The 25,581-nt window shown below is 37.9% G+C and overlaps 1 protein-coding gene across 2 annotated transcripts; it reads left to right on the top strand.

Annotated features, from left to right (window-relative positions):
• Positions 1 to 6,711: 6,711 nt before the first annotated feature.
• On the top strand, positions 6,712 to 24,108 carry ZNF214 (zinc finger protein 214). 2 transcript variants are annotated; one of them, XM_082629248.1, is made up of 5 exons: positions 6,712 to 6,826; positions 7,334 to 7,392; positions 8,030 to 8,118; positions 20,821 to 20,982; positions 22,082 to 24,108. In XM_082629248.1, exons 2-5 carry the CDS (start codon positions 7,376 to 7,378, stop codon positions 23,770 to 23,772), a joined length of 1,959 nt encoding a protein of 652 aa, XP_082485374.1. In that variant the 5' UTR covers positions 6,712 to 6,826; positions 7,334 to 7,375; the 3' UTR covers positions 23,773 to 24,108. The 2 variants fall into 2 exon arrangements, with proteins under 2 accessions (XP_082485374.1, XP_082485373.1); XM_082629247.1 differs by having other exon boundaries at positions 6,712 to 7,233.
• Positions 24,109 to 25,581: the final 1,473 nt, after the last annotated feature.

The raw sequence follows: 25,581 nt of genomic DNA, 5'->3' as shown, positions 1-25,581 counted from the left end.
TTACTTACAGAAGAATTCCAAATACTTTATGGAGCTATTCCTTCCTCCAGGAGGTGGGTCTTAACCCCAGCCCACGCCCACCCAGGAGTGTGGATCATTTTTAGTGATTTGCTAAGTGGAGAAACCTGACAAACTCTGCCCTAGCCTGGTGAGCAAGGTTAATATCATCAACCATAAGTCACTGTTGACAGTGTGTACCACTATGTGATTTGATGAGAATGGCATATAACCACTGTGATATTCTTCCCCCAAATCCATAATCCCAGTCTAACCACGAGGAAAATTTTAGACAAACCTAAATGAAATGCTACAAAATACCTGGCCAATAACTCTCAAAAATGTCAAGGTCACCAAAAACAAGGAAAGACTGAGAAACTGTCACAGACCAGAGGAGACTAAGGAGACAAGATGCCTAAAAGTGTTGATAATATGGTATCCTAGAAAGGATCCAAGGGCAGAAAGAGTACTAGGAAAAAAAAATAGTGAAATCTGAACTAAGTGTGAATTAATAGTTTTAATTAATTGCTTTAGTTGTTACAAATATACTTTAGTAATACAAGATGTTAAAAATAGGGGAAATTGGGTGATGGGTGCAGGAGAGCTCTTTTTTCTGTAAATCTAAAACTATTCTAAAATAAAATGGTTGTTTTAGAATTGGATTTATGCATACACGATGGCCTAGCAATTACAGTCCTCAGAATATATTATACCTAACAGAAATGTGTGTGTGCAGGTATATACCAAGAGACATACAAAAAGAGCCATAACAGCATTGTTTATAATTCCTAAGCACTGGAAAAGATCCAAGAGCAAACCTATAGTAGAACCAATAAATAAACTGGTAAATTCATAGAATGAAATCCTATGGAGCAATGAAAATTTATGATCTGTAGTTACATGCCACTAGATGAAACACACAAACATAATCTGTGAAATAAGTCAAACCCCAAAAGATTATATACCATATAATTCCATTTATAAAAATATCAAAACTAAAAAATAGAAAACTAAACTGGTATACTGTTTATAGATGTATGTGTAAGTGTTAAAGCCATATTTTAAAAATGGGCTGGGGTAAGGAAGTAACTACCATAAAAATCGGTTTAGTGTTACCTCTGCAGGGAGGGAGGGATTTGTAATCAGGAAGCTTCCCCTGGGCTCTTGGGCAATCTACAGTAATGGTAATACGTTAGTATAGTGTAGTACGGTAATAGTAATCTTCTATTCCTTGACCTGGTGATGGTTTACATGGATGATCACTGGGTTATCATTCACTAAGATGCACATTTATGTTTAATGCAGTCTTCTATATGAGTTACAGTCCCCTCTAAAATATGGTTTTAAAAAGGTTCATATCACCAAAAGACATAATACAAATAGATTAGAAAAACACTGAAATAAAATTATTGTAAATAACCTTTTCAGACAGGGGGAAAATAGCTAACAGGTATTTCAGAAAATGTTCAAACTTAAGCAGATACCAAAACTAATACAAACCAGGTGATATCACTCCACACTTATTAAAATGGCAAAAATAAACTTTAAGAAACAATACCGTATAACGATGAGAATGGAATGAAGCAGATATTGTTAGTGTAAATGTTAATATGTACATTCTTGGAAAGCTGCAGGTTTCACAGCTCTGGAGAACTTTAAAAATATGCATGACTGTTCAATCAGTAACTTCTCTATGGGAAATTATCCAATGGAAAGAATTCCAAATACAGAAAAGAAAGTTTTGTGCATAATAGAATAGTAAATAATTGTCAACAAATTAAAATTTAACGATGATTAGTGAAATAAATGCATTAAAATATGGCACACACTTGATTTTTCAGCCATTAAAATGATCTCTTCATACAGCAATATGCAACACATGCATGGTTAAAAGCAAATGGTAGGAGCATAAGGATTACAACTAAGGAATTGAAACCTCTGCATAAAAAATGGATGAAATATATCAAAGTATTAACTACTGTTGTGTTTTGGGTTTAGGACAATTTGTAACAACTTTCTTTAATCAGAATACATTACTTAAATCCGTGGAAAAATAAAAAGGTGAGAGAGGCAATATCAGTTTGTCAAATCTCAAAGAGATTATGAATGCCTGCCAACTGTACTTGAATTTGGAGGGTGGGAGCTAAGTGGAAACCTCTGTGAAGAGAGCAATTTTAGGTCTTTGCTGGGGGAGAAGGAGTGGGAGTGATAAAGCTTCACTACTATGGGTAGAGGGTGACTGATGCAGGGAGCAAATATGCGCTATTCTTTTTAGAACTTTGTTAGAAGAGGAATGAGAGAAATTGGTAGCGAGGAGCACAGAGAGTGCAAAGTTTTAGGCTAGCGATTTTGTCTTCAGTCGGGCGAGGGGGTTGGAGGCGTCACAGGGTGGAGGAATAACGGCGGAGCCCAGGTGGAGGGAAGATTCTGCGATTGAAGGATAAACACCTGCTCCGGGCAGAGGGGAGAGAACCTTGCCTGAATTCATCAGAACTCTTGACAGTGGGGATAATCATACCACCTGACATCAGGAGAGTTAAGAAACGGGCATTGCCCGCGAGTTAAAGGCCACACTAGGTCTTCACCCAAACTGCACTCATTACCCACGTGGGCACCCAGGTCCTGGGCTGCCCGCCTCCCCAGGTGCAGCGGACTGGAACCTGGGAAGTGGCCTCTCCCGCCCGGTCACCGCCGGCGCCCCCTAGCCAGCACCGTTCTCCCCCGCCGGGGTCCTAGCAGCTCTCCTCTTGGGCCTCGGGCCGAGTTTGCCTGCCCTTTCTTGTCTTCCACACAGAAGCCGGGCGCTGGCAAGACGCTCACGGGATTTAACTTTGTATTTTAGAGCAGGCAAAATACACGCAGAGAAGAGGACGGTCATTCCATACCTTGGGTCACACGGTGGGCATTGGTGGCGAAGGTTCAATTCCAGCGCTAAAGCCACGAACCCAGGAGGGAAAAGAAAGAGGGAAGGGAAGGGCTCAAGAGTTACCTGCTGTCTGTTGCGAAAGGGGAACTCACTCTTTGACCCTTTACGCCCAAACTCCCTCCTGCGCTGCGAGCCGAGCAAATGCGCGCGGAGTGCTGCTTGGGCCGCCCGGAATGCTTGGACCCTCACAGCCCGGCCCAGAGAGTCTCTTCCCATTGGCTCGCGGGGCAAGGGGCTGCTCCCACTCTCTCGCTCTCGGCCTGCGTCTTAGACCCGCGTTACCACGCCCCGCTCCTAGGAAAAGATACACAGTTCATTATAAGATATTCTGTGTGCAGCACACCTTGGGGCACACAGCCTCCTTTTCCCGATAACCAGTAACATGTGGGGAAGAGAGAGTCTGGGAGTCGGACCCTAGCTACGGGTGACCTTTCCCAGACAGGCTGACTTCTAATAAGCTGCGTTCCCTTATTCATCCATCCAATAATCCCTGTAACTGTTGAGCACCCACTTGTGCCTGACAGTTTTCTGGGCCTTCTCTAGCAGGGAACAAAACATTCAAAATTTTGCTGCCGCCCCCCTCCCCCCGCCCCCAGACCCCCACACCTCCCATGGAGCTTACATTCTACTGAAGGAGTAGAGATAACCACCTGCAGTGTATCAGGTGGTGATCATCGCTAAGGAGGAAAACAGTGGGTAAGGGACCTAGTGCTTGGGGGTGGGGGCTAGGAGGTGGGTCCTATTTCTCTTGGGGTGGAAAAGGAAGACACTCTGCAAAGGTGACATTTGCAGAAAGTGAGGGCATGAGCGATGCAGATATCCTGGAGATGGAGCATTCCAGGGGGAGGAAATATCAAGTGCAGAGGCCCTTGGGCAAGCGTCTGCCTGATAGACATGAGGACATTTGAGTAAATCAAGCATCATGGTCATCATGACCCTGTGTTGACATATAGTTAGTGGAATTTCGTCCAAATCCCAAATCTCTTGTGTGAATTTATGGCCTTGGCCCCTCAAAGTTGGCTTAGACTCTAATAAATACAGCAGCTTCAGCAATTAGAATCGTCTAACTCTCAGATAAGAGACCTCAGATTAAATGGGCAAATGTGTGTCCTCTTAGGATGGGAATTACCCATTCTAAAGACCCTTTTTTTTCCCTCTCGACATAGCAAGATTTGGGAGATTGTGGAGTTGTCCATAGCCTCATTTAAGGTAACACTTCTCCAGCTGGAATCTTCACGGAGAGCTTTAAACCTTATTGGCAAAGTAGGAGTCAGCATTCATTGTCATTAAGTAAATGTCCACTCTAGGCAGCAGATACTAAGGGAGCAGGCCTGCTAGTTGGCAAGATGGATCCAACAACCTCAATCACTCAGAAATCAGAGCCTTAGTTTGTAAAGATTCATATAAAAACTAATTCAAAAGGATAACCAACAGTGTGAGGGTGAGAGAAAACAAGGTGCACTCTCTTGGTTTGGCTCCAGCCTACTATATGGATTGGTTATATAATAGCTCTTCAAGTAATGTGCTAAATATTTTATTCACAAGTCCATACATCTTAAGAGAAGCTATGAATGTTAGAGGTTTTGTTTCTGAAACCATTTCTAACATGCTCATAAAAAACCATGAAATAGAACACATTTATTTCATGAAAAAATTAAAAACTGAGGAGACTGTTAAAGAAACGAACTTTTAGAAACTGAGGGTCCCAGAACTGTACCTTAGTAAAAATGAATTAGACATTTTCATTTTTATTTTATTTACATACATCTGACAATATTTGATTTTATGTGAATGCTTATGTTTTATAATATCTGCATGTTAGTGCAATCTTTTTTGTTTCTTTTTGACTTAGCTCTCCCACTAAAAAAACCCCTGTGAAGAACATGTTTGCCCTTTATTGCATCATTATTTTAAAAATTCTGTTTTGCCTTTTCTCTATTACTTTTGGTAAAATTTAATTTTCCATGCCTTCTTTCCTTTTTTTTTTCCTTAGTATATGTGCTGCTGAAGCAAGCGCCATGCCTTTTTTCCTTGAAAAGCTAATAATAATATTGAAATGCAAGTCTTATTAATTAACAACTACTAGGGAAAAGGCATTTCTGAAAAAAATTTATAGATGTCTCCACAAGCCCTTGCAACTGGAAGGAGAGACACCATTCTTCTTCATAAAACTAATCTAACAAGGTGAAAAGTGGAAATCAGTAAAGAATATCCATCTTGTTTTGCTGTGCAATAAGGAGATCTGCATAGATATTCATAATGCTACCATCTTGTTCTATTTCTGCTTATATTGCACTTGAAAGTGTTAGTTGTATGGAGTACTCCTATAAGATACCTGGACTTTTGAAAGTATTGCAATGCCTTGTGAAAGTAACCTTTAACATCTAACATGAATTCTGAGTGATTGTAGTCCTTGTTCTTCTGATAATAATATTATAAATGACATCTCTGTGTTACTAGAAGGTAAAATGCTTGGAGGTTTGTCAAATAAGAAAGCTTGTGATTTCCCTTATCTCCCACAAGCACACAGGTAAAAGTCATGAAATTCCTTTTTTACTAAGAGTCTGAGAGACTTATAGGCCCTCAATTTTCTTCCTATCTTTACTCACAGTGATCTCCCAATAAATGAACCACATGAAGTACATCAACTATCCGGAATGTATCCTTTTGCATTTTTTCTCCATGCTTGTATAATTATACTCACAATAACATACACAAACACACACACACACACTGAGTTACACAATTTGAATTATATTTTTCTGTTTTTTGCATCTTGAATTCCTCACCCAACAAATAATTTTGTACGTTGGCTGTTGATGCTCTCTCCCCATCCCACTTCACTCCACCAAATAGGATGGCTCCATAGTGGATAAAGATTTTTATCCATTTAGTTCACTGTGTATCCCCAGCACCTAGAACAGTGGATGAGTCCACCCACAACTCATGAATGTAAGAAGGGACTGATGTGGAAACAAACATGACAAGTTGAAAGAACAACAATTAGGCCAGAATGGCTAATACGGCAAAAGGGAGCAGAATAATGAAATATGGAGTCAGAGAGGTAGGGAATTAGATGAGAAAAGTATGGCCCTATATGTAGGGCCATATAGGTCACTGTGAGAACTTTGGCTTTCACTTAGGAATAAGCTAGGGAGCCAAGTAAGGGTTTTGAGCAAAGTGAATAATCACAATTATGTTTTGAGAGAATCATCCAGGATCCTCATGAAGGGGATGGAGGAGCAACAGCAGAAGCGAGGGACCAGTTAATAGTCTATTACAATAATCCAGGTGAGAGAAAATGATGGTAGCAGAGAAGCCTAGGTCTTGGCAGGAAGAGAGCAAGGAGGAAAGCCCCACCCGACCAGCGAGTTAGCAAGAGAGAAGCGGGTCCCCATAAAACGAAATTTGAAAAGCCCTCTTCGCGGCTGTGTGACTCGAATTTAGAGACGACGCTACAGCCAGAGCTAGTGGGTTGCCCATTCCGCCGAGTGCGCGAGACAGCAGGCGTTACCACCCCTCGCCCCCTAGGGTGACTGTTTCCCCGAATCCCCAGACCTGATCCCCCTTCCCAGGGACCCTAAAAACACCTAGAACCGTCCCATTAACGTTAGTATCTTGGGAGGCTCAGCCCCACCCTCGGTTCAGAGTGCCATAGTACACGGTCCTCCCACCCCAGAACGCTGACGGTTTAAGGCCAGGTCTCACCTCGTTCTTTCTGGCCAATCAGGAGCCACGTCCTCCGGCGTTTTCCTTTCCCGCCCCGCCTCCTCCCGTCTCCATGGGAACGCTCCGAATGTCTACTCCGAGGCCTGGGGCTTCGGTTTTGGTGAAGCGAGGCTGCGGCCATTGTTTATTTAGACGGAGTACTTGGGCCGGTCCCCGTCCCTCTCCAGAGGCTCCGTAAGTGACGCGGACTCTCGGGAGCACCGAGCCAGAAGCGGACAAGGGCGGGGAGAGCTGTGGCAGGAAGAGAGGCAGAAGAGGGAGGGCGGGGGGCCGAGAAGCCGCTCCGGCTTTGAAATCTCGGACACCAGTGTAGGTGGGTTCTTCACAGCCGCCCTCCCCACGTTTAAACTGAAGAAGGGGAAGGAGAGAGGAGGCAGTGGCAGCTTGGGTCCTGGGGCCGGGGTGTTCGGGGCCGGGAGGTGCTGGGGCGGAGGTCTGGATGGGGAACGGAGGCCTGGATGCGGAACGGAGGCCGCGCGTGTTTCCGCGACAGGAGCCGATGCCGCCGGGATCCAGCTCCGCGAGAACCGTTTATACGTCTGAATCCGGAGCTTCAGATGTACAAACTCTGGCGGCCCTTGGTGCATAGGGGGAGCCCAAACCTGTCCTGCTCCTGGGACACCATAAAGCATTTTTCTCTCTAGGGAAAGAGGGCTCTTAACTGTTTATCATTTTCCCCAGGGACCTGTGATCAGCAAGGGAGGATCAGGGTGGCAAAGACTCATGCCCCCATTTTACAGGTGAGGAAAGTGAGGCCCTCCGAGGTCTAGAAGTTTGGTCTTTTTCGAAGTTCTACAAGTGGTTGGTGATAGAGTTGAGACTATGATCATGTCCTGGGGGCCCTAGATCTGGGATCTTTTGCTAAGACTCTGTAGTCTGATCTAATAGTAAATCCAGTATTTATGTTGTAAGAAGTAGGAGAGGGTGATGGAATTTACCTTTCTACTTAACTGATTGAACAAAATTTTTAAAATATACTTTTAGAAAGAACTATTTAAGTGTGCTGCTGTTTTTCCAATCTTTTAAAAAAATTGTTCTTGTTAATAATAAACTAGGAAATTTTTGAGGCTCAGAGAGGTTAAATTACATAGAAAGCATCTGCATTCCTGGAGGGACTAAACTGTGAGATCAAATTCTGTGTTTTCATGCCCAAACTAGAATCATACTTTTCTAGATGGTCAGAAATAAGGTCCTGAGTGCCAGTTCGTACAGCTCTCCTTTCCAGTGCTTGAAAGGGAACAGAAATGTTCTTGGGCTCTTTCTGACCTCTGTCTGGGAGATCTGGGGGGTCACACTCAGTTAGTACGTGGGGATTGTAGTGAGTTTGGGAATTTCAAGTCATGCCCAATCGTTCATTCCTCCTTTCTTCTCCCTCAGCTCAGCCTTCTCAACACTCCACCCTTCCCCCAAAAAGGAGCACAAAGGAGGAAGGAATGGTCACTATTTCCCTCACAGTCTGATTCCAGGTGAGTAGGATTGTCTTTTCTCATTTATAAAATGCCCCAGACTTCTCCATGGATAGCGGGAGTAGTGGAGGTGGCCACGGGGATGGATGGACCAGACTGAATAGAACATATTCCTCTTTGCCGGGGAAGCTTTCAAGCCTCCTATGCAGCAAGCCCCTGCCTCCTGCCCAGTGTCTTTTCCCATAAATTACTCATTCAGTCAGCCAGTCATTCAAGCCTACTATATAATTCATACTGTTTTTGATGACCCGAGATGAATAAATACAAAAATGTCTTTCCTTAACCTTGGGGAAACAAACCACATGAGGTTAATAAGAATTTCTAAAGTTATCATACATTAAACAGTGCTGGAATGAGTGGCACTTTTAAGTAAAAGACAGGAACAGGAACTCAGAGTTGAAAAATTACTATGAATTGGAAGATATCGTTCCAGACAGGAAGACCATCATTTAGTCTCAGGCAGAATATAAGGGGACAAATAAGGAAACCGGGCTAGTTGCAGTAGAGACGTAAGTATGAATGTGTAAGGTCAGGCCATACTCTGGAGGGCTATTAATGTTTAACTGGTTACTTATTCTTGTGTATCACTCAGAGTCCACGGCACATCAACCAGAGACAGCCATTATTAACATTTTGATGTATTTATCAATACTTAAGAGTCTTTTATTTAATACTTAATATACATACATACTCACTAATCCGTACAAATACTAGTATGTATGCATACATACACATATGTACAAATATGCAAACATAAATTTAAGATACATATATAAAGAGATGAGTATTTATAAAAAAATTTGAATCATGACAGATAGGCTCCATGAGGGCAGGGAATGTTCCTAGTATATAGAACTATGCCTGGCATATAGTGAGCACTCAGTGAATATTTGTTGAATGTATGAATGGCTGTTATATGTTTAATTTTTTCATTTAACATATTTTTGCATCTATGTTCCTCAGTGATATTGGCCTGTAGTTTTCTTTGTTTGAGAAATCTTCTCTGGTTTTGGTATCAGAGTGATGGTGGCTTCATAGAATGAGTTTGGGAGTGTTCCTCCCTCTGCTATATTTTGGAAGAGTTTGAGAAGGATAGGTGTTAGCTCTTCTCTAAATGTTTGATAGAATTTGCCTGTGAAGCCATCTGGTCCTGGGCTTTTGTTTGTTGGAAGATTTTTAATCACAGTTTCAATTTCAGTGCTTGTGATTGGTCTGTTCATATTTTCTATTTCTTCCTGATTCAGTCTGGGCAGGTTGTGCATTTCTAAGAATTTGTCCGTTTCTTCCAGGTTGTCCATTTTATTGGCATAGAGTTGCTTGTAGTAATCTCTCATGATCTTTTGTATTTCTGCAGTGTCAGTTGTTACTTCTCCTTTTTCATTTCTAATTCTATTGATTTGAGTCTTCTCCCTTTTCTTCTTGATAAGTCTGGCTAATGGTTTATCAATTTTATCTTCTCAAAGAACCAGCTTTTAGTTTTATTGATCTTTGCTATCGTTTCCTTCATTTCTTTTTCATTTATTTCTGATCTGATCTTTATGATTTCTTTCCTTCTGCTAACTTTGGGGATTTTTTGTTCTTCTTTCTCTTATTGCTTTAGGTGTAAGATTAGATTGTTTATTTGAGATGTTTCCTGTTTCTTAAGGTGGGATTGTATTGCTATAAACTTCCCTCTTAGAACTGCTTTTGCTGCATCCCATAGGTTTTGGGTCGTTGTGTTTTCATTGTCATGTTTCTAGGTAATTTTTGATTTCCCCTTTGATTTCTTCAGTCATCTCTTGGTTATTAAGTAGTGTGTTGTTTAGCCTTCATGTGTTTGTATTTCTTACAGGTTTTTTTCTGTAATTGATATCTAGTCTCATAGCATTGTGGTCGGAAAAGATACTCGATACGATTTCAATTTTCTTAAACTTACCAAGCCTTGATTCGTGACCCAAGATATGATCTATCCTGGAGAATGTTCCATGAGCACTTGAAAATAATGTGTATTCTGTTGTTTTTGGATGGAATGTCCTATAAATATCAATTAAGTCCATCTTGTTTAATGTATCATTTAAAGCTTGTGTTTCCCTATTTATTTTCATTTTGGATGATCTGTCCATTGGTGAAAGTGGGGTGTTAAAGTCCCCTGCTATGATTGTGTTACTGTTGATTGTATTATGTCAATATGAATACTGACATAATACAAAAGGATAATCAGGGAGATAAAGTGGAGATTGACCACTTTCAACATATATTTATTGGTCATTTGCATTCCTTCTTTGATAACTTGACTCAAATTACCTTTTTCCTACTGAATTTTTTGTTTCCATTTGATAGAAGTTACTCAGTATGTAAAATATGGAAGCCATTTGTTATATGCTGTAAATATTTCTTTAGGTTATCATTTGCCTTTTACTTTTTTTTTTTTTTTTTTAAATTAATTTTATTTATTTATTTATTTATGGCTGCGTTGTGTCTTTGTTGCTGCGCGCAGGCTTTCTCTAGTTGCAGCGAGCGGGGGCTGCTCTTTGTTGTGGTGTGTGGGCTTCTCATTGCAGTGGCTTCTCTTGTTGCGGAGCACGGGCTCTAGGCGCGTGAGCTTCAGTAGTTGTGGCTCGTGGGCTCAGTAGTTGTGGCACACTGCTCAGTAGTTGTGGCGCACGGGCTTAGTTGCTCCGCGGCATGTGGGATCTTCCCGGACCAGGGCTCGAACCCGTGTCCCCTGCACTGGCAGGCGGATTCTTAACCACTGCGCCACCAGGGAAGCCCTGCCTTTTACTTTTAAGGACTTCTTATTTATATAACTTAAATTTGTATAAAGTGAATCTTACTTCTTTTTATTTATATGTATAGTTTTATGCTTTGAAAGTTCTTCTTATCCCCAAATCTAATACATAATTAATTTTATTTTCCTCAATTATTTTTATAGTTTCTAATACTTTAAATTTTAAATCTTAAACCTATCAGGTATTTATTTTGATGTGAGAAAAAATACCAAAAATATATGAAAACACATGTGTATACTTTAAAATACAACAATAACATGGATACCCACTATGTAGACCAGCAAATATTTTTAAAAGCCCTCTGATAAGCCCACAACTTCATTCCTACTTCTCCTAGAGAGGCAAATGATATCTTAAATGTTGTGTTTGGCATTCCTTAGCTGTGTGTGTGTGTGTGTGTGTGTGTGTGTGTGTGTGTGTGTGTGTGTAGTTTTAACTACCTATATCTGCATCTCTAAACAAAATTGTTCATTTTTGACTATTTTTTAACATTAGATAAATGGAATCACTGTATATATTCTGTGAATGGCTACTTTAGCATAATGTTAGATTTTTACAATGCAGCCATGTTGATTCATGTAGCTGTAGTTTATTTTCACAGCTGTGTACTATTTCACAGTATGAAAAACAGCTTATTTATCCAACCTAGTGTTGTTGGGCCTTTTCAATTATTTCCAGTTTTTTGCTGTGATAGCAGTTATACTCTAAATGTGCTTGTACATGTCTTATGGTATACATGTGTAAGTTTCTCTAGGGTACAAACCTAGTAGTGGAATTTCTGGGATGTTGAACTCCCTTATAATTGCTCATAATTTTCAGTTGATTTTCTTGAGTTTCCCAGAAAAACAATTATACCCTCTACAGATAATATTGTCTTCTTGCACTGGTAAGTGCTTTCATATTAATGGTTTTAAAATAGTGAATTTGTAGTATCCTTGTTTCCAATTTTAATGGGAATGCCTTTAATGTTTTACCTTTTGATTTGAACTATATATCTGCTTGTCTTTATTTTTGTTTTGCTAACTTGCTTTGTAGTTTTAAATGAAGGATCAATGTTGAATTTTAAGAGAGATCTTTTGGGCACTGATTAAAATAATTATATGGCTTTTCTTTTTTGACATAATTATGATGGCTTATAGTTAATATATTTTCTCTTATGAACCTTCCTTTGCCTTTTGGAATTAGCCACCATTTCATCATGCTATAATATACTTTGGTATTATAGCAGATTACGTTTTCCAAAGATAGTCATACCTATAATTCATCCTATCCTTCATGTTCTTCTTACAACGTGACTTTCACTCTTCCCACCAAAAGGTGTCATCTGTGTCCCCTTTTCTCAAATCTGGCTGGGGGCATGTGTTTGCCTCAGCCAATGGAGTACAGCTGAAGTGATGCTATGTGACTTCCCAGACTAAGTCATTAATAGGATGCAGTTTTTGCTTGCCTCTCTCAAGAAACTTGCCACCATGTTGAGAGGTAGCCCAAGCCACACGAAAGGACCAAGTAGAAAGAAACTGAGACCTTCCACCTTCCATCAACAATCACAACCAACCTGCCAGCCATGTGAGTGAGCCACCCTGGGAGTGAATCCTCCAGCCCAGTCAAGCCTTTTAGATGACTGCAGCACTAGCTGACAGCTCAACATAACTCTCATGAGAGGTCCAAACCAGAACTGCCCAGCCAAGCTACCCCTGAATTTCTGACCCAGAGAAACCATGAAAGATAATAATTATTGTTTTAAGCCACTCAGTTTTGAAGTAACTAGTTGTATGGCAGTAGATTATAAATACAGGTGTTGCTGCATTTTATTGGCCTTATATTTTACTTTATTTCTGAAGTTTATGTCAATATTCATTAGTAATATAGATCTGTAGTTTTCTGATTTTGCTGTCTCAGTGTTTTCCTGAGTTTCTTAAATTTTTTGATAATTCTTTTATATGCCTTGGAATAATTCAATAGAATCACATAATCTGGTCTTTGCAAATCTGAAAGAATTCATTTAAGGAAACTTTTGGGTTGTTATTGTGAAGGTCACATTTCTTTGATAACTTGACCAGTTTCTTTCAAAATATCTGATCTGTTCAGGATTTTTCCCTTTTCTTGGGGCTATATCAAATGGTTTTCTAGGAAAAAATACATTTCCCATTCAGATTTTCAGATTTATGTTCTAAAGAATGGTGGAAAGTGCCCACCTAACGTTCAACTAAATTTTTATCTGTTGCTTTTACACTAATCTCATTTCTAACTTTTTTCTGTTTGTGCCCACCCCTTTTTCTTTTCTTTTATAGCTAGTCAGGGATTGATCTATTTTATTGTTAATATTTTCCCCCCAAAGAACTGGCCCTTGGATTCATTTAACAATGGTAAATGTTTTTCAATCCTAACATTTTCTTTTACTAACTCTATAACTTTCCCTTTAACGTTTAAGTGTTTAATCCATCTAGTGTCCCATTGTATATGATATCAAGTTGGAATCCAGCTTTATTTTTTCTCATATAGTTAATCAGTTTCACACCACCATCTAGTATAAATAATCCATTCTTTCTTCTTTTTTTTTTTTTTTTCCGGTACGCAGGCCTCTCACTGCTGTGGCCTCTCCCGTTGTGGAGCACAGGCTCCGGACACGCAGGCTCAGCGGCCATGGCTCACAGGCCCAGCCGCTCCGCGGCATGTGGATCTTCCCAGACCGGGGCACGAACCCGTGTCCCCTGCATCGGCAGGCGGACTCTCAACCACTGTGCCACCAGGGAAGCCCTCTTCTTTGATTTTTAATGCCATCTTTATTGTTAATAAGTTTTCATATATAAACACGTACATTGCTTAGGCTCTGAGTCCTCAATTCTGTTCTACTGGTCTGTTTGTTCTGATTTTACTATTGTAGTTTGGTGGTATGTCAGTATCTAGTAGAACAAGTCTTCCTGCTTGGTTTACTTAAGTCTTTATGGACTTCTTTTCCGTCCCTATAAACTTTAGGGGAAAAAAGTATATCGTGTTCCTCAAAAAATCCAGCTAGAAATTTGACTGGAGGTATATTGAATTTGAGTCATCTCATCCAAGAACATGGAGGCATGCTTCTCCCTTTATTCAGATAATCTTTTTTTCTACTTTATTGGAATTTGAAAGTTGTCTTCAAAGATACAACTATCTTTTTATAAGATAGTTGTTTTTTGGGGTTTTTTTGCTGTTGTGAATGATATCTTGTTTTCTGGTAGTTGATTGCTGATACCGTGATGCTTTTGCTTTATTGTGTCTGGTAATTTTGCTGAGCTTTTTCATCAGTTTATGGTTTATCCACATACTCTTATTTTTCTAGGTAGATTGCCATAACATATGCAAATAATGACATTTTATGTTTTTTCTTCTAATCCTTAGCTTCTTATTTCTTTTTCTTTTCTTATAGTATTTGTCAGAACCCTTAGCACTATTTTGAAAGCAGTGGTGATGGTGGGCACTCTTATCTTGTTACCATCGTAAAGGGAATACGTATAAAATTTCTCCATTAAGCTTAATGTTTGATGTAGATTCTTAGTATCAATATATAACCTTTACCAATTTAGGTAGTTTCTTTTTATTTCTAGTTGGCTAAAAGTTTCTTTAAGACCTTTATAGGCAGTGAACATTATGATCTTTATCACACAATTTTTCTGCATCAGTTGAGATAATTGTGGTTTTCTTCTATAGTCTATTAGTATAGTGAATTATGTTGATTAATTTTCTTATGTTGAACTGTCCTCCATTCCTATTATAAATTATGCTTTATCATTTTTTCATACATATCTGAATTCAGTTAGCTAATATCTATTTAGGATTTTTTACATATCTATCAAACTTAAAAATGGGCCTATAGTTTTCTTTTGTATTGTTCTTATCAGGTCTTGTAGTCAATATTACACTGGGCCATATAATGAGCTAGTAATTTTCACTTTCTATTTTCTAAAATAATTTGATTGTAATAGTAATTAACTGTTAATTGAACATTTGCTAGAACTCAACTGTAAAACTCTTTGGGCCTTTGATTTTGGGGGAGGGAGAAAGAATCTTGGCTGCCATTTCAGTTCCCTTTAATACTTACTGGTCTGTAATTTTATATTACTCTTAAAATCTATTTTGGCATTTTATATTGGCATTGTGTACTTTACTAGGAATTTGTACTTTTATATAGATGTTCAAGTATATTTGCATATAGTTCATAATGCTCTTGTATTATTTTAAGTCTTATGTCTGTGGTTATTTCCTCATTTTGTCCAGTATTTTGTTTATAATCATCTTTTCAAAAAAAATTAGACTTGCAGAGATCTGACTTATTAAATTTTTTTTTGACATTAAATTTTTGAGAGCATCTTTTGGCCTTATGCATTTCCACATCATCTATTTGTTTATTGCCCCTTTGACTTTCAGCTTTATCCTTCTTTTTTGAAGTTTGCTCTTTTTTTTTAGAGGAGGAGGGTTTTTGTTTTCTGAGCTTCTGAGTTGAATGCTTAGGTTGATTATATGTAGCCATTCTTATTTCCTTTTAGTACTTATTTATCTGGGTCTTGAAATTTTTGATGTATAATTATTATTATTCAATTCAATTTTTCTTAATTATCATTATATTTTCCTTTTAAATTCAAGGGCTATTTAATATGTTACTTGGGTTCCAGAAGTGTGGATTTTTAAATTCCATTGTTAATAGTTCCTAATTTTATTACCTTGTATCTAGAGAATGTATTCTGCATTATGTTAATAATTTGGAATTTATTGAGATTTCTTTTATAGACCAATACATGGTCAATCTTTTAACAGTATTGTGGGTTCATGAAAATAATGTGTATTTAGTGTTTCGGGAGTATAGAATTCAACACAGAAAAAATAACTCGAGTATTGTAGTGTTTAGTCTTTATATTGTTGAGTTCCTTGGTTTTGCTTGATCTATCATTTTCTGAGAGGAGTGTATTAATATCTGTAATTACAATCAATGGTGTATATATTATATCTCCTTGAACTTATGATAGTTGTTACTTAATACATTTTGACATTTTATTTGTGGGTGCAGTTTAATTATAATGGATTTTTTTGGCCTTCCTATTTATTTACTAATACAGAAAAAAAAACTGTGTTTTTGTCCCTTATATTTTTGCCATAAATTTTTTATTGGGATATAACTGACATATTAGTTTCAGGTATACAACATGATTCTATATTTGTATATATTGTAAAATGATCACCACAATATGTCTAGTTAACATCCATCACCACACATAGTTACAAATTTTTTGCCATAAATTTTATCCCAGCTGAAGTTAAGTTTGTTATTACAGCCTTCTTTTGGTTCATATTTGTGTGGAATATGTTTTTCCATCCTTTTATTCCCATGTTTTTTTTCTTTTTAGTGTGTCTCTTCTAAACCACGTTGAATCTTATTTTTTTAACCTACAAATCTGTGTCTTTTAATCTGTGAGATTAAGCTATTCATTTATTATAATTACTGTTATTTTTGCTATCATATGGTCCCCATCTCCCCTCACCCCCCCACCTTCTGATATACAGTCTTGGAGCAATTCTGACAAAATCTTAATTCTGGTGGGTGGTACACCAAGAGCAATAATTTCATTTCTCATAAAATTACTCTGTTAATCTAGGGTAATACTTTTTCCTTTGATTTTACCTTATGTAATATTAATATTACAAAACCTACTTTATTTTTGTCTATATTTTTCTGTTATAGATTAGCCTGTCCTTTCATTTTTAATCTTCTAGAATTCAGTAGTTTGGAGTGTCTTCTAAGCAATATGCCTATATCTATATATATATATAGATAGATAGATAGATAGATATATCTATCTATCTATATCTATATATATTTTTTTGCAGTACGCAGGCCTCTCACTGTTGTGGCCTCTCCCGTTACGGAGCACAGGCTCCGGACGCGCAGGCTCAGCAGCCATGGCTCACGGGCCCAGCCGCTCCGCGGCACGTGGGATCTTCCCAGACCGGGGCACAAACCCGCGTCCCCTGCATCGGCAGGCGGACTCTCAACCACTGCGCCACCAGGGAAGCCCTATGCCTCTATATTTTAAAACTGTTTTAGTATCCTTTTGTCTATTAATAATTTTACTTATGCTTTCTATAATTTTTTTCCTCTATAGACTTGTACCTACTAATTTTGAATGTAGGTATTCCGCTTTTAACTTTCTACTTGGGGAAAATATTTTTAACAAATTTTTAAAAATATTTTCAAAGTTTTACAGTGTTTTTTAGTAAACTGAAATGCACATGCCTGGTGGTTCTAATTCTGGAAATGTATCTTCTAGAAATATTATGAGTGTTCAATGGTGTATTTAAGAGAGTTGTTCACTGCTGTATTATGATAGCCAGAAAACTGGAAATAATCTTCATCAGTATGGGAACAGTTAAATTTTGGAACATCATAACACGAAATGCTATGCAACTTTTACAACAATACATTAACCATCTATTTCTGCATAATAAATTATATGTAGCAGCTTAAAACAACAAACATTTATTATCTCAGTTTCTAAGGGTCAGGAATCTGGGAACAGTATAGCAGTGTGGTTCTGGCTCAGGGTTTCACACAAGGTTGCAGTCAAGCTGTCAGCAGGACTACAGTTCATTGGAAGCCTTCACTGGGGCTGGAGGATCCACTTTCTAAGATGGTTCACTCACATGGCTGTTGGCAGATGCCTCATTTCTCACTGAGGACAGAAGGCCTCAGTTCCTCACCACATGGGCCTCTCTGTAGGGCTGCCTAACTATTCATACAGTGTGTTAGGTAGCTTCTCCTAGAGTGACTGATCCAAGAAAAAAAGCATGGAGGAAGCTGCAGTGCCTTTTATGAGCTAGTCTTGAAAGCTGCACACCATTGCTTCCCCTTCTGCTTTTTCTTCCTGTTCATCAGATGTAAGTCCCTAACCCAGGCCACATTCAAGGGGTGGGGAATTAGGCTCCACCTTTTGAAGGGAAAGGTATCAAATAATTTCTGGACATATTTTAAAATCACCACGAATAACATAGGCCTATATGTACTGAAACAGGAAGTTGTATACTATATATTATGTGAAAAAAGCAGACTGCAGAATTATCATGTCTGTGTTATGAAAAAAACATTAGTGGGGTATGTATGTATGAAAAAAGGTCCGAAAGGACACAGTGAAAACTATAGTGGTTATTTCTTAAATTATTTGGGGAGGGTAGACTTAATTTTTACTTACATTACTTCAGCATTGTTATTTTTATGGACTTACTTTCAATTAAAAAAAAACAAGGCTCTTAATCTCTAGTATATTTTAAAAAATAAATTCCTAAATCTTTGTTAAAATGACAATCAAAAGCAATAACAACAGACTGGGTTTTATTTTACTGTACTTTTTAAAAAATGAAGAACCAACGAGTTCATTTATTTTTCACACTGACACCAGGTTTTCAGCTTCTGAGGAGCCCAATTTTCTTATTTGATTTATCCATTCATATGTGTTAAAGTAGACTTACTATCTTTATAGTTTTTAACATTTATAAACATTTAAAAATAAACAGCACTGAATTTTCTCATTCTTGAATTCGTATTTCTAATTAATGTTTCATTTTTTAGGCATGGATTTATTTATTTCGGAGACAGTAGCTGTTTCCTTGAATATTTCAGTACATCTTCCTTTTGCCCTTATGTATTAACACGATATGGCTGTATGTGGAAATCTTGATTTACAAACCTTCACAAGTTGTTTTTAACTTTTCTTTCACTTAGTTCGTAGGCCTGGGTTTAAAAACCACTACTTTGTAACTACATGACCTTGTAAAAGTTACTTAATCTTGCTAAATGTTAGTTTCCTCATTCCTTTAGTGTTGATAATAATACCTTACAGGATTGTTGTGATGGTAAATGAGATAACAAAGCCTTCGTCACATAACTGCTAGATAATATTTAGCTGCTGCTATGATTATATTTGTATGATGATGATGATAGTCGTTTCCTTCCATTTTATTGTAATCTCCTTAAAAGTACTATCTCTCCCCTTTTTAAAAATATAAATTTATTTATTTATTTATCTTTGGCTGCATTGGGTCTTCGTCGCTGCGCGCGGGCTTGCTCTAGTTGTGGTGAGCTGGGGCTACTCTTCGTTGCGGTGCACAGGCTTCTCATTGCAGTGGCTTCTCTTGTTGCGAAGCATGTGCTCTAGGCACGTGGGCTTCAGTAGTTGTGGCTTGTGGGCTTAGCTGCTCCGTGGCATGTGGGATCCTCCTGGACCAAGGCTCGAACCCGTGTCCCCTGCATTGGCAGGAGGACTCCCAGTCACTGCACCACCAGGGAAGTCCAAAAGTACTATTTCTTTTATTCTTAGTATTTACTGAACATTTTAAATTGAACTTTACAGTTGAGAATGTGTCATCAAAGAAATAAAATGAATTTGTCACATAACCAACTTATGATCTATTCTTTCTACTAAAATATTTTTAGACAGTTAGAATACATGCATTTATCTCTTCTACTTTCTAAAACTGCATATATATAATAAAAAACCAAGAAATTTATGAACTTACAATGATGAAGCCGAAGAGCCGTCAGCAAATGAGAAATTTCAACAAAATCCTGGATGGCAACAGCAGGAATAGTGGTAAGAGCCACACAGGGCTGAAGATGTTACATCCTAGAATACTCAGCAGGGTAATACAGACAAGAAAGGAACTGATGAGCCCTGTGAACTTTGGAGAGGCTCAAATCCATACACCATTTGGGGCAGAGGGCCAGCCACAAAAGAAGACCCTAAAATATTTCCAGAGAGGAAAGAAAAAGTTGCCCACAAAGGAATTACAGTTTGTTTGTTCTTTAAATCAGTCTTAGCAACACTAAAAGCTTATAAACAGTGAAGCAGTTTTGAGAAAAATTCTTTTCACTCTCGAATTCTACACCCAGCCACTTATGAGAGATAGTAATAAAGACTTAAGGCATACAGTGATTCATATGATTCTTGGGAATCTTTCCTAGTAACCGTGTTTGGATATTCTCCTTTGAAGAAAACCTCGCCTGTTTCTCACCTTTGCTTTTTTCGATGGCCATAGGCTTAACATTCACAGGCTTGATTGAACTCATGTTGTTATGTGCCTCCCAATTAATGGAGTAAATCACAAAAGAAGAAGAGTCATATGGTCTTGAAATGGAGCACTAAAGAGTAGCCGGCCCTGACTGGAGCAGGATGATGGACTTTTCCAAAATAAAAGGGGTAGGCGAGGGGATGAGACACTTGATAAAATAGATTATATAAAGCCTTTTGAAAAATCAAAAAATTGAGGACAGTAAATTTATTAAGTAAAAATTAAACAGGTAATTCCCCCCACAAAAAACGGTATATAATCATATTCAAAATTATATAAGCACTGCTTATTGATTTAACCAGAAAATTAGTGATAATGCTATAGGAGAATGAGGAGTGGAGGTACGGGTGGTAATCTAATTCCTCATCTCACAGTGGGAAGTAAACAGTCTAAAATGATCACTCATGAAGCAATAATATAAGCAACATGAAGCAGTATTGTTACAGTTGGCAGATAGTTCTGGTCCAGAGTATGTAGACCTGGGTCCTAGCTGCAGTACCTCCAGGTCCATGATCTTGGGAATTAATCTTTTTCAACCATTATTACTAATGTGTAAAATGAGGATAATAATAGTATCTACAACATAGGATTGCTGTGAGGATTACTTGAAATATATGTGAAGAGTACTTGGCCCAGTGGTTAGCAGACAAATGCTATATAAATGTTTCTTATGATGGTGATGGTGTTCAGTGATTGGATACATTATTTAACTACTTGACCTCTTATTATGTCTCCTCTTACCTTTCTTGTTTTTCTTTATTATTGGAGTTATTTCTTTTTCTTTTTGGTTTACCACTTATGTTACCTGCTGAATGTCTTTTTCTTTGTCCATCTTCTCACTTAGATTTCTTCTTCCTGGAAAGCCTGATCTTCGACCAGATGGCAGTAACATTTGAAGATGTGACTGTTAATTTTACTTGGGAGGAGTGGAAATTCTTGGATTCTTCTCAAAAAAAGCTCTACAGAGAGGTCATGTGGGAGAACTACACAAATGTCACGTCAGTAGGTAAATTATCCCAACTCTTAGGGAATAAGGTTAGTTTATTCTGGGACCAGTTTTGTTGAGTATTTTGGTTCTTTATTAGGGTGCTCTATTGAGGTAGAAGAAACATTCTCAAAAATGGGTCTTAAATCACATGACAAATAGAAGATAAAGAAAGCAAGATATCTTCCAAAACATTTTGGCTATGTAATTAATAGGTATTTGTGATTCTTATTTATTTTCTGGATTACACTTAAAGCACAGATTTCCGCCCATAATTTTGTGCAGTCCTCAATTTGTTCTCTCTTCATGTTCTATTTGTAAGTTAGCTTTTGCTGTATAACAAACTACCCCAAACTTAGTGACTTAAAACAAACTGTGTTATTTTTCATGATTCTAGTTGGTTAGATGGATCTTCTATCATGGACTGACTTGATTGGGGCTGGAGGGTCTAAGATGAAGCTGGACAGCCTGAATGGCAGTTGGTCAGTATCAGTGTTATAACAGGCCTGTATTGACCATATGTCTCTCTTCAAGGAGGCCAGCCCAGGCTCATTTACATGGTGGTGATCACAGGACTTTCAAAACCAGCAAGAGAGGCCAAGCCCCAATGCACGAGCACTTTTCGAATCTCTGCTTGTCTCACTTTTGTCCTAGTGGCCAAAACGAATTATATAGCCAAGCCTAGAGTCAGTGTGTAAGGGGAACACCCAAAGATGTAGATAAAGTAGTTTTTTCCCACAATCTACTACACTATTTTAGAACAGAAAAATAGAAACAGTATTTTATTTCTTATAATAATGTCCCAAATAGAGTAATCTAATTAAATCTCAGTCTTTAAGACTATTTCCATGAAACCAGTCAGACTTTCTCTTTTATTTCTAACAGTACCTGGTAAGTAGTAGATGCTCAAGATATGTTTGCTGAATGAATGAATACATCTATGAATGAAAAAACAAACGAATTCCACACCCAAATATGGAGCAGCCTAAGTCATAACACTTCTTTCCCACTTGCACCCGCACATATATTCCTGTAATTCTGGAGCTTGTTGATTGAGATACTTGGAAATTTTTAAGCACAGCTTTCATCTTACCACTGGATTATCTGCTTATTTTTCTAGGAAACTGGAAAGAGAGCTACAGACTCCAAGAAGAAAGATTCAGGTATTTTGAACATGAACATCTTTCCTGCTGGCAAGGCTGGAGGAATGCCAGCACTCAAATATATGATAGTCAAAACTATGTGGAAATGGTTCAAGGTATAGATTCCAAAGACCTAAAGCAGCAACACCTTTCTCACTATCAAGAATGGTTAATACTCTTCACACAAGTACCAGGGTTTGGGAACTATGAACTGACTTTTGAAGGCAAAATTCCCAGGAACTTAAAATATATGAAGTTTATACCTTGTCAATCCTTAGAAACAAAACACACTGAAGACAATGGTAGAGAAATCTATGTGAGTGATTCACGTGGCTTTCAAGGACGTGGATACTATGTTGGCATATCCAGGAAAAATCTCTCTGTGGAAAGAGAACAGAAGCTCATAGGTCAGCATTCTTATATCCCAGGAGAGGAAGCCCTTCCAGAGTACATTGGGGAGATATGCCAAAATGACCTGCTGAAAGGCTCTGTGGAAGAGAAATACTGTGGATGTAATAAATGTAAAGAAAGTTATTATTGGAACTCACAATGTGTTTACAAGAGAAATCAACTTGGAGAAAAGTTCTATCCATGCTCCATCAGCACAGCATGCTTCACTCAGAGATCAGACCTATATAGACATCCAAGAATCCACATAGGTAAGAAGCTGTACAGATGTAATGAAGTTGCCAGTAACTTTAGTCAGAGCTTCGGTGTTCACTCTCATCAGAGAGTCCGTCCAGGGGAGGTACCTTATATATGTAATGTGTGTAGTAAGAGCTTCAGTCAGATCTCCAGTCTTCACTGTCATCAAAGAGTCCACACAGAAGAGAAACTCTATAGACTGCAGTGTAATAAGGACCTCAGTAGAAATTCATTACTTCACATTCACCAGAGACTTCACATAGGAGAGAAGCCTTTTAAGTGTGATCAGTGTGGTAAGAGTTTTAGTCGGAGTTCAGTACTTCATGTTCATCAGAGAGTCCACACAGGAGAAAAACCATATAAGTGTGATGAGTGTGGTAAGGGCTTCAGTCAGAGTTCAAATCTTCGAATTCATCAGTTAGTCCACACGGGAGAAAAGTCCTATAAATGTGATGACTGTGGTAAGGGCTTTACCCAGCGCTCAAATCTTCAAATCCATCAGAGGGTGCATACAGGAGAGAAGCCTTACAAATGTGACGACTGTGGGAAGGACTTTAGTCACAGCTCAGATCTTCGCATTCATCAGAGGGTCCATACAGGGGAGAAGCCCTATACTTGTCATGAATGTGGGAAGGGCTTCAGCAAGAGTTCCAAACTTCACACTCACCAAAGAGTACATACTGGAGAGAAACCCTATAAATGTGAACGGTGTGGGAAGGGCTTCAGTCAGCGTTCACATCTTCTCATTCATCAGAGAGTCCATACAGGAGAAAAACCCTATAAGTGTGATGATTGTGGAAAGGGCTTTAGTCACAGCTCAAATCTTCACATTCATCAGAGGGTCCACACAGGAGAGAAGCCTTATCAATGTGCTAAGTGTGGTAAGGGTTTCAGCCATAGCTCAGCTCTTCGAATTCATCAAAGAGTCCACATGGGAGAAAAAATTCATAAATGCCATGAGTATTATAAGGGGTTCGATCAGAATTCACATCTTCACAGTAATCGCAGAAGAAAAACCTTATAATTCTGTTCATTTAGTTATAACAGCTTTAATCAAAGCTTCACCTTAAGCCCAGTAAATGCTGCTGGGAAGAAAATTCTATAAATAACCCAAATAATCCCAAGCAACATTTACAGTTTCCCCTAGTTCCTACTAAGAATCATTTGCTTCAAGAGGAGATCCTTAGAAGGATATTTTAAATTAAAGTGTATTTTCTTTTTCTACAATGAATATTATGCATAGTCATTATAAAATATACAGAAGAGTCAAGAAGAAAACTTTTCATCCTGTTTCATTCTAAGCCTTTTTTCCTGTGCATTTTCATGTGCAGGAAGTCATACTGTATGTTCAATTTTATATTTTCACTGACTTCAAAATATTTTCTTATATTTTGGTTTGAATTGAAATTGGCTAGCTATAAATGAAATAGCATCTTGACTCACCTGTAAAGTCCCTAAGAAGCTACAGAAAAAAAATGAAAACACACAAAACTTGAAACTCAAACTGGTAGACAACAAGTTCTCAAGTGCTGAAGAACTAACTAAAGAGCCAGTAAATTCAGAAAACAGTGTATGACCCTTATCCAAGATAGGGTATCTTAGAGATGTTATTTCTATCACCCAGAAAACTCAAGAACCAGCCTTTTATTGCGGGGTGCTGCACTATGAGGTTACCATAATACACTCTCACCCATTCCCCTTCCCAGTTTTCCACATTTATTCATAGGTTCAGACACTAGGAGGTGTGGAAAAATTCTGGTTTTCTAAAAAACCAAAGAGGGAAAATGGATAAAGACCTCTGCAACAGTAATTGTCAAAAGACAACAGAATAACACCTTTAGAATTGTGAGGCTGAAAAATCTGTTATCGCCCGTAGTTTATCTTATCAACTAAATTGTCTTTTACATTTGTAGGTAACAAATTAGATAAGCAAGAAAACAGAAAACATATCAAATATGTACCTTTCTTAAAGAGAGCTCAAGAATGTGGAAGTCGTAGTGTAAAAGAACTGGTAACAAACACTAAAATCAGTTAAACATGCAGTTAAGTCTTGAATAATTGTTAATTTGTTTACAAAACTTCAAAAATATTAAATAGTTGTACAAGAAAATATTTAATATACAAATGTTGAGTGTAAAAGCATTATATGTTAAAGTCTGGATGGGAAAGTAGGGTTATCAGATAAAATCCAGGACACCCAGTTAGGTTTGATTTTCAGATATACAATGATAATTTTTTAGTATAAGTATGTCCCAAATATTACATGGAACTTATACTAAGAAATTATTTGTTCATATAAATTCAAACTTAACAGCACCCTGTGTTTTTATTTGCTAAATCTGGCAACCAGATAAGGGAAGGACAGCAAAAGAAAGTGTGCTACATCTCTGACCTTAAATAGCATGGATTCATTACATTTTCTTCTTGACTTTAACAACTCTAGAAATAAAGGTCTAAATATTTTTTTACAAAGTTAGAAATTGCAACTAAAATAACTAAAAACATATTTCTTTTAAAACAGAGAAGATAAAAGCAATGAATATTCAGTCCCTATAGCAAAAGACAGAAAAGAAAAACAAAAGATGATCTAAAAAATGAGAGAACATGGATTAAGATGAGAGGAAATCAAATTTATCAAAATAGGTTAAATCTCCCCTTAAAAAGTTTTGAAAACCCTTGATTGAATTAAAAGTTTACTTATATGCTATTACAACAGAAAAGATTAAAGCAAAATGATATTGGTCAATTGACCAATTTTCAATTGATTGATTGCTCAATATTGATTTATTGATATAAAAGAATAGGCAAATGTTTATTAGGCAAACAAAAGCAT

Source organism: Mesoplodon mirus, assembly GCF_964341445.2.
Source record: "Mesoplodon mirus genome assembly, chromosome: 7".
In the NCBI taxonomy this organism is placed as follows: Eukaryota; Metazoa; Chordata; class Mammalia; order Artiodactyla; family Ziphiidae; genus Mesoplodon; species Mesoplodon mirus.
This window is presented reverse-complemented; position numbering and strand designations above follow the sequence as displayed.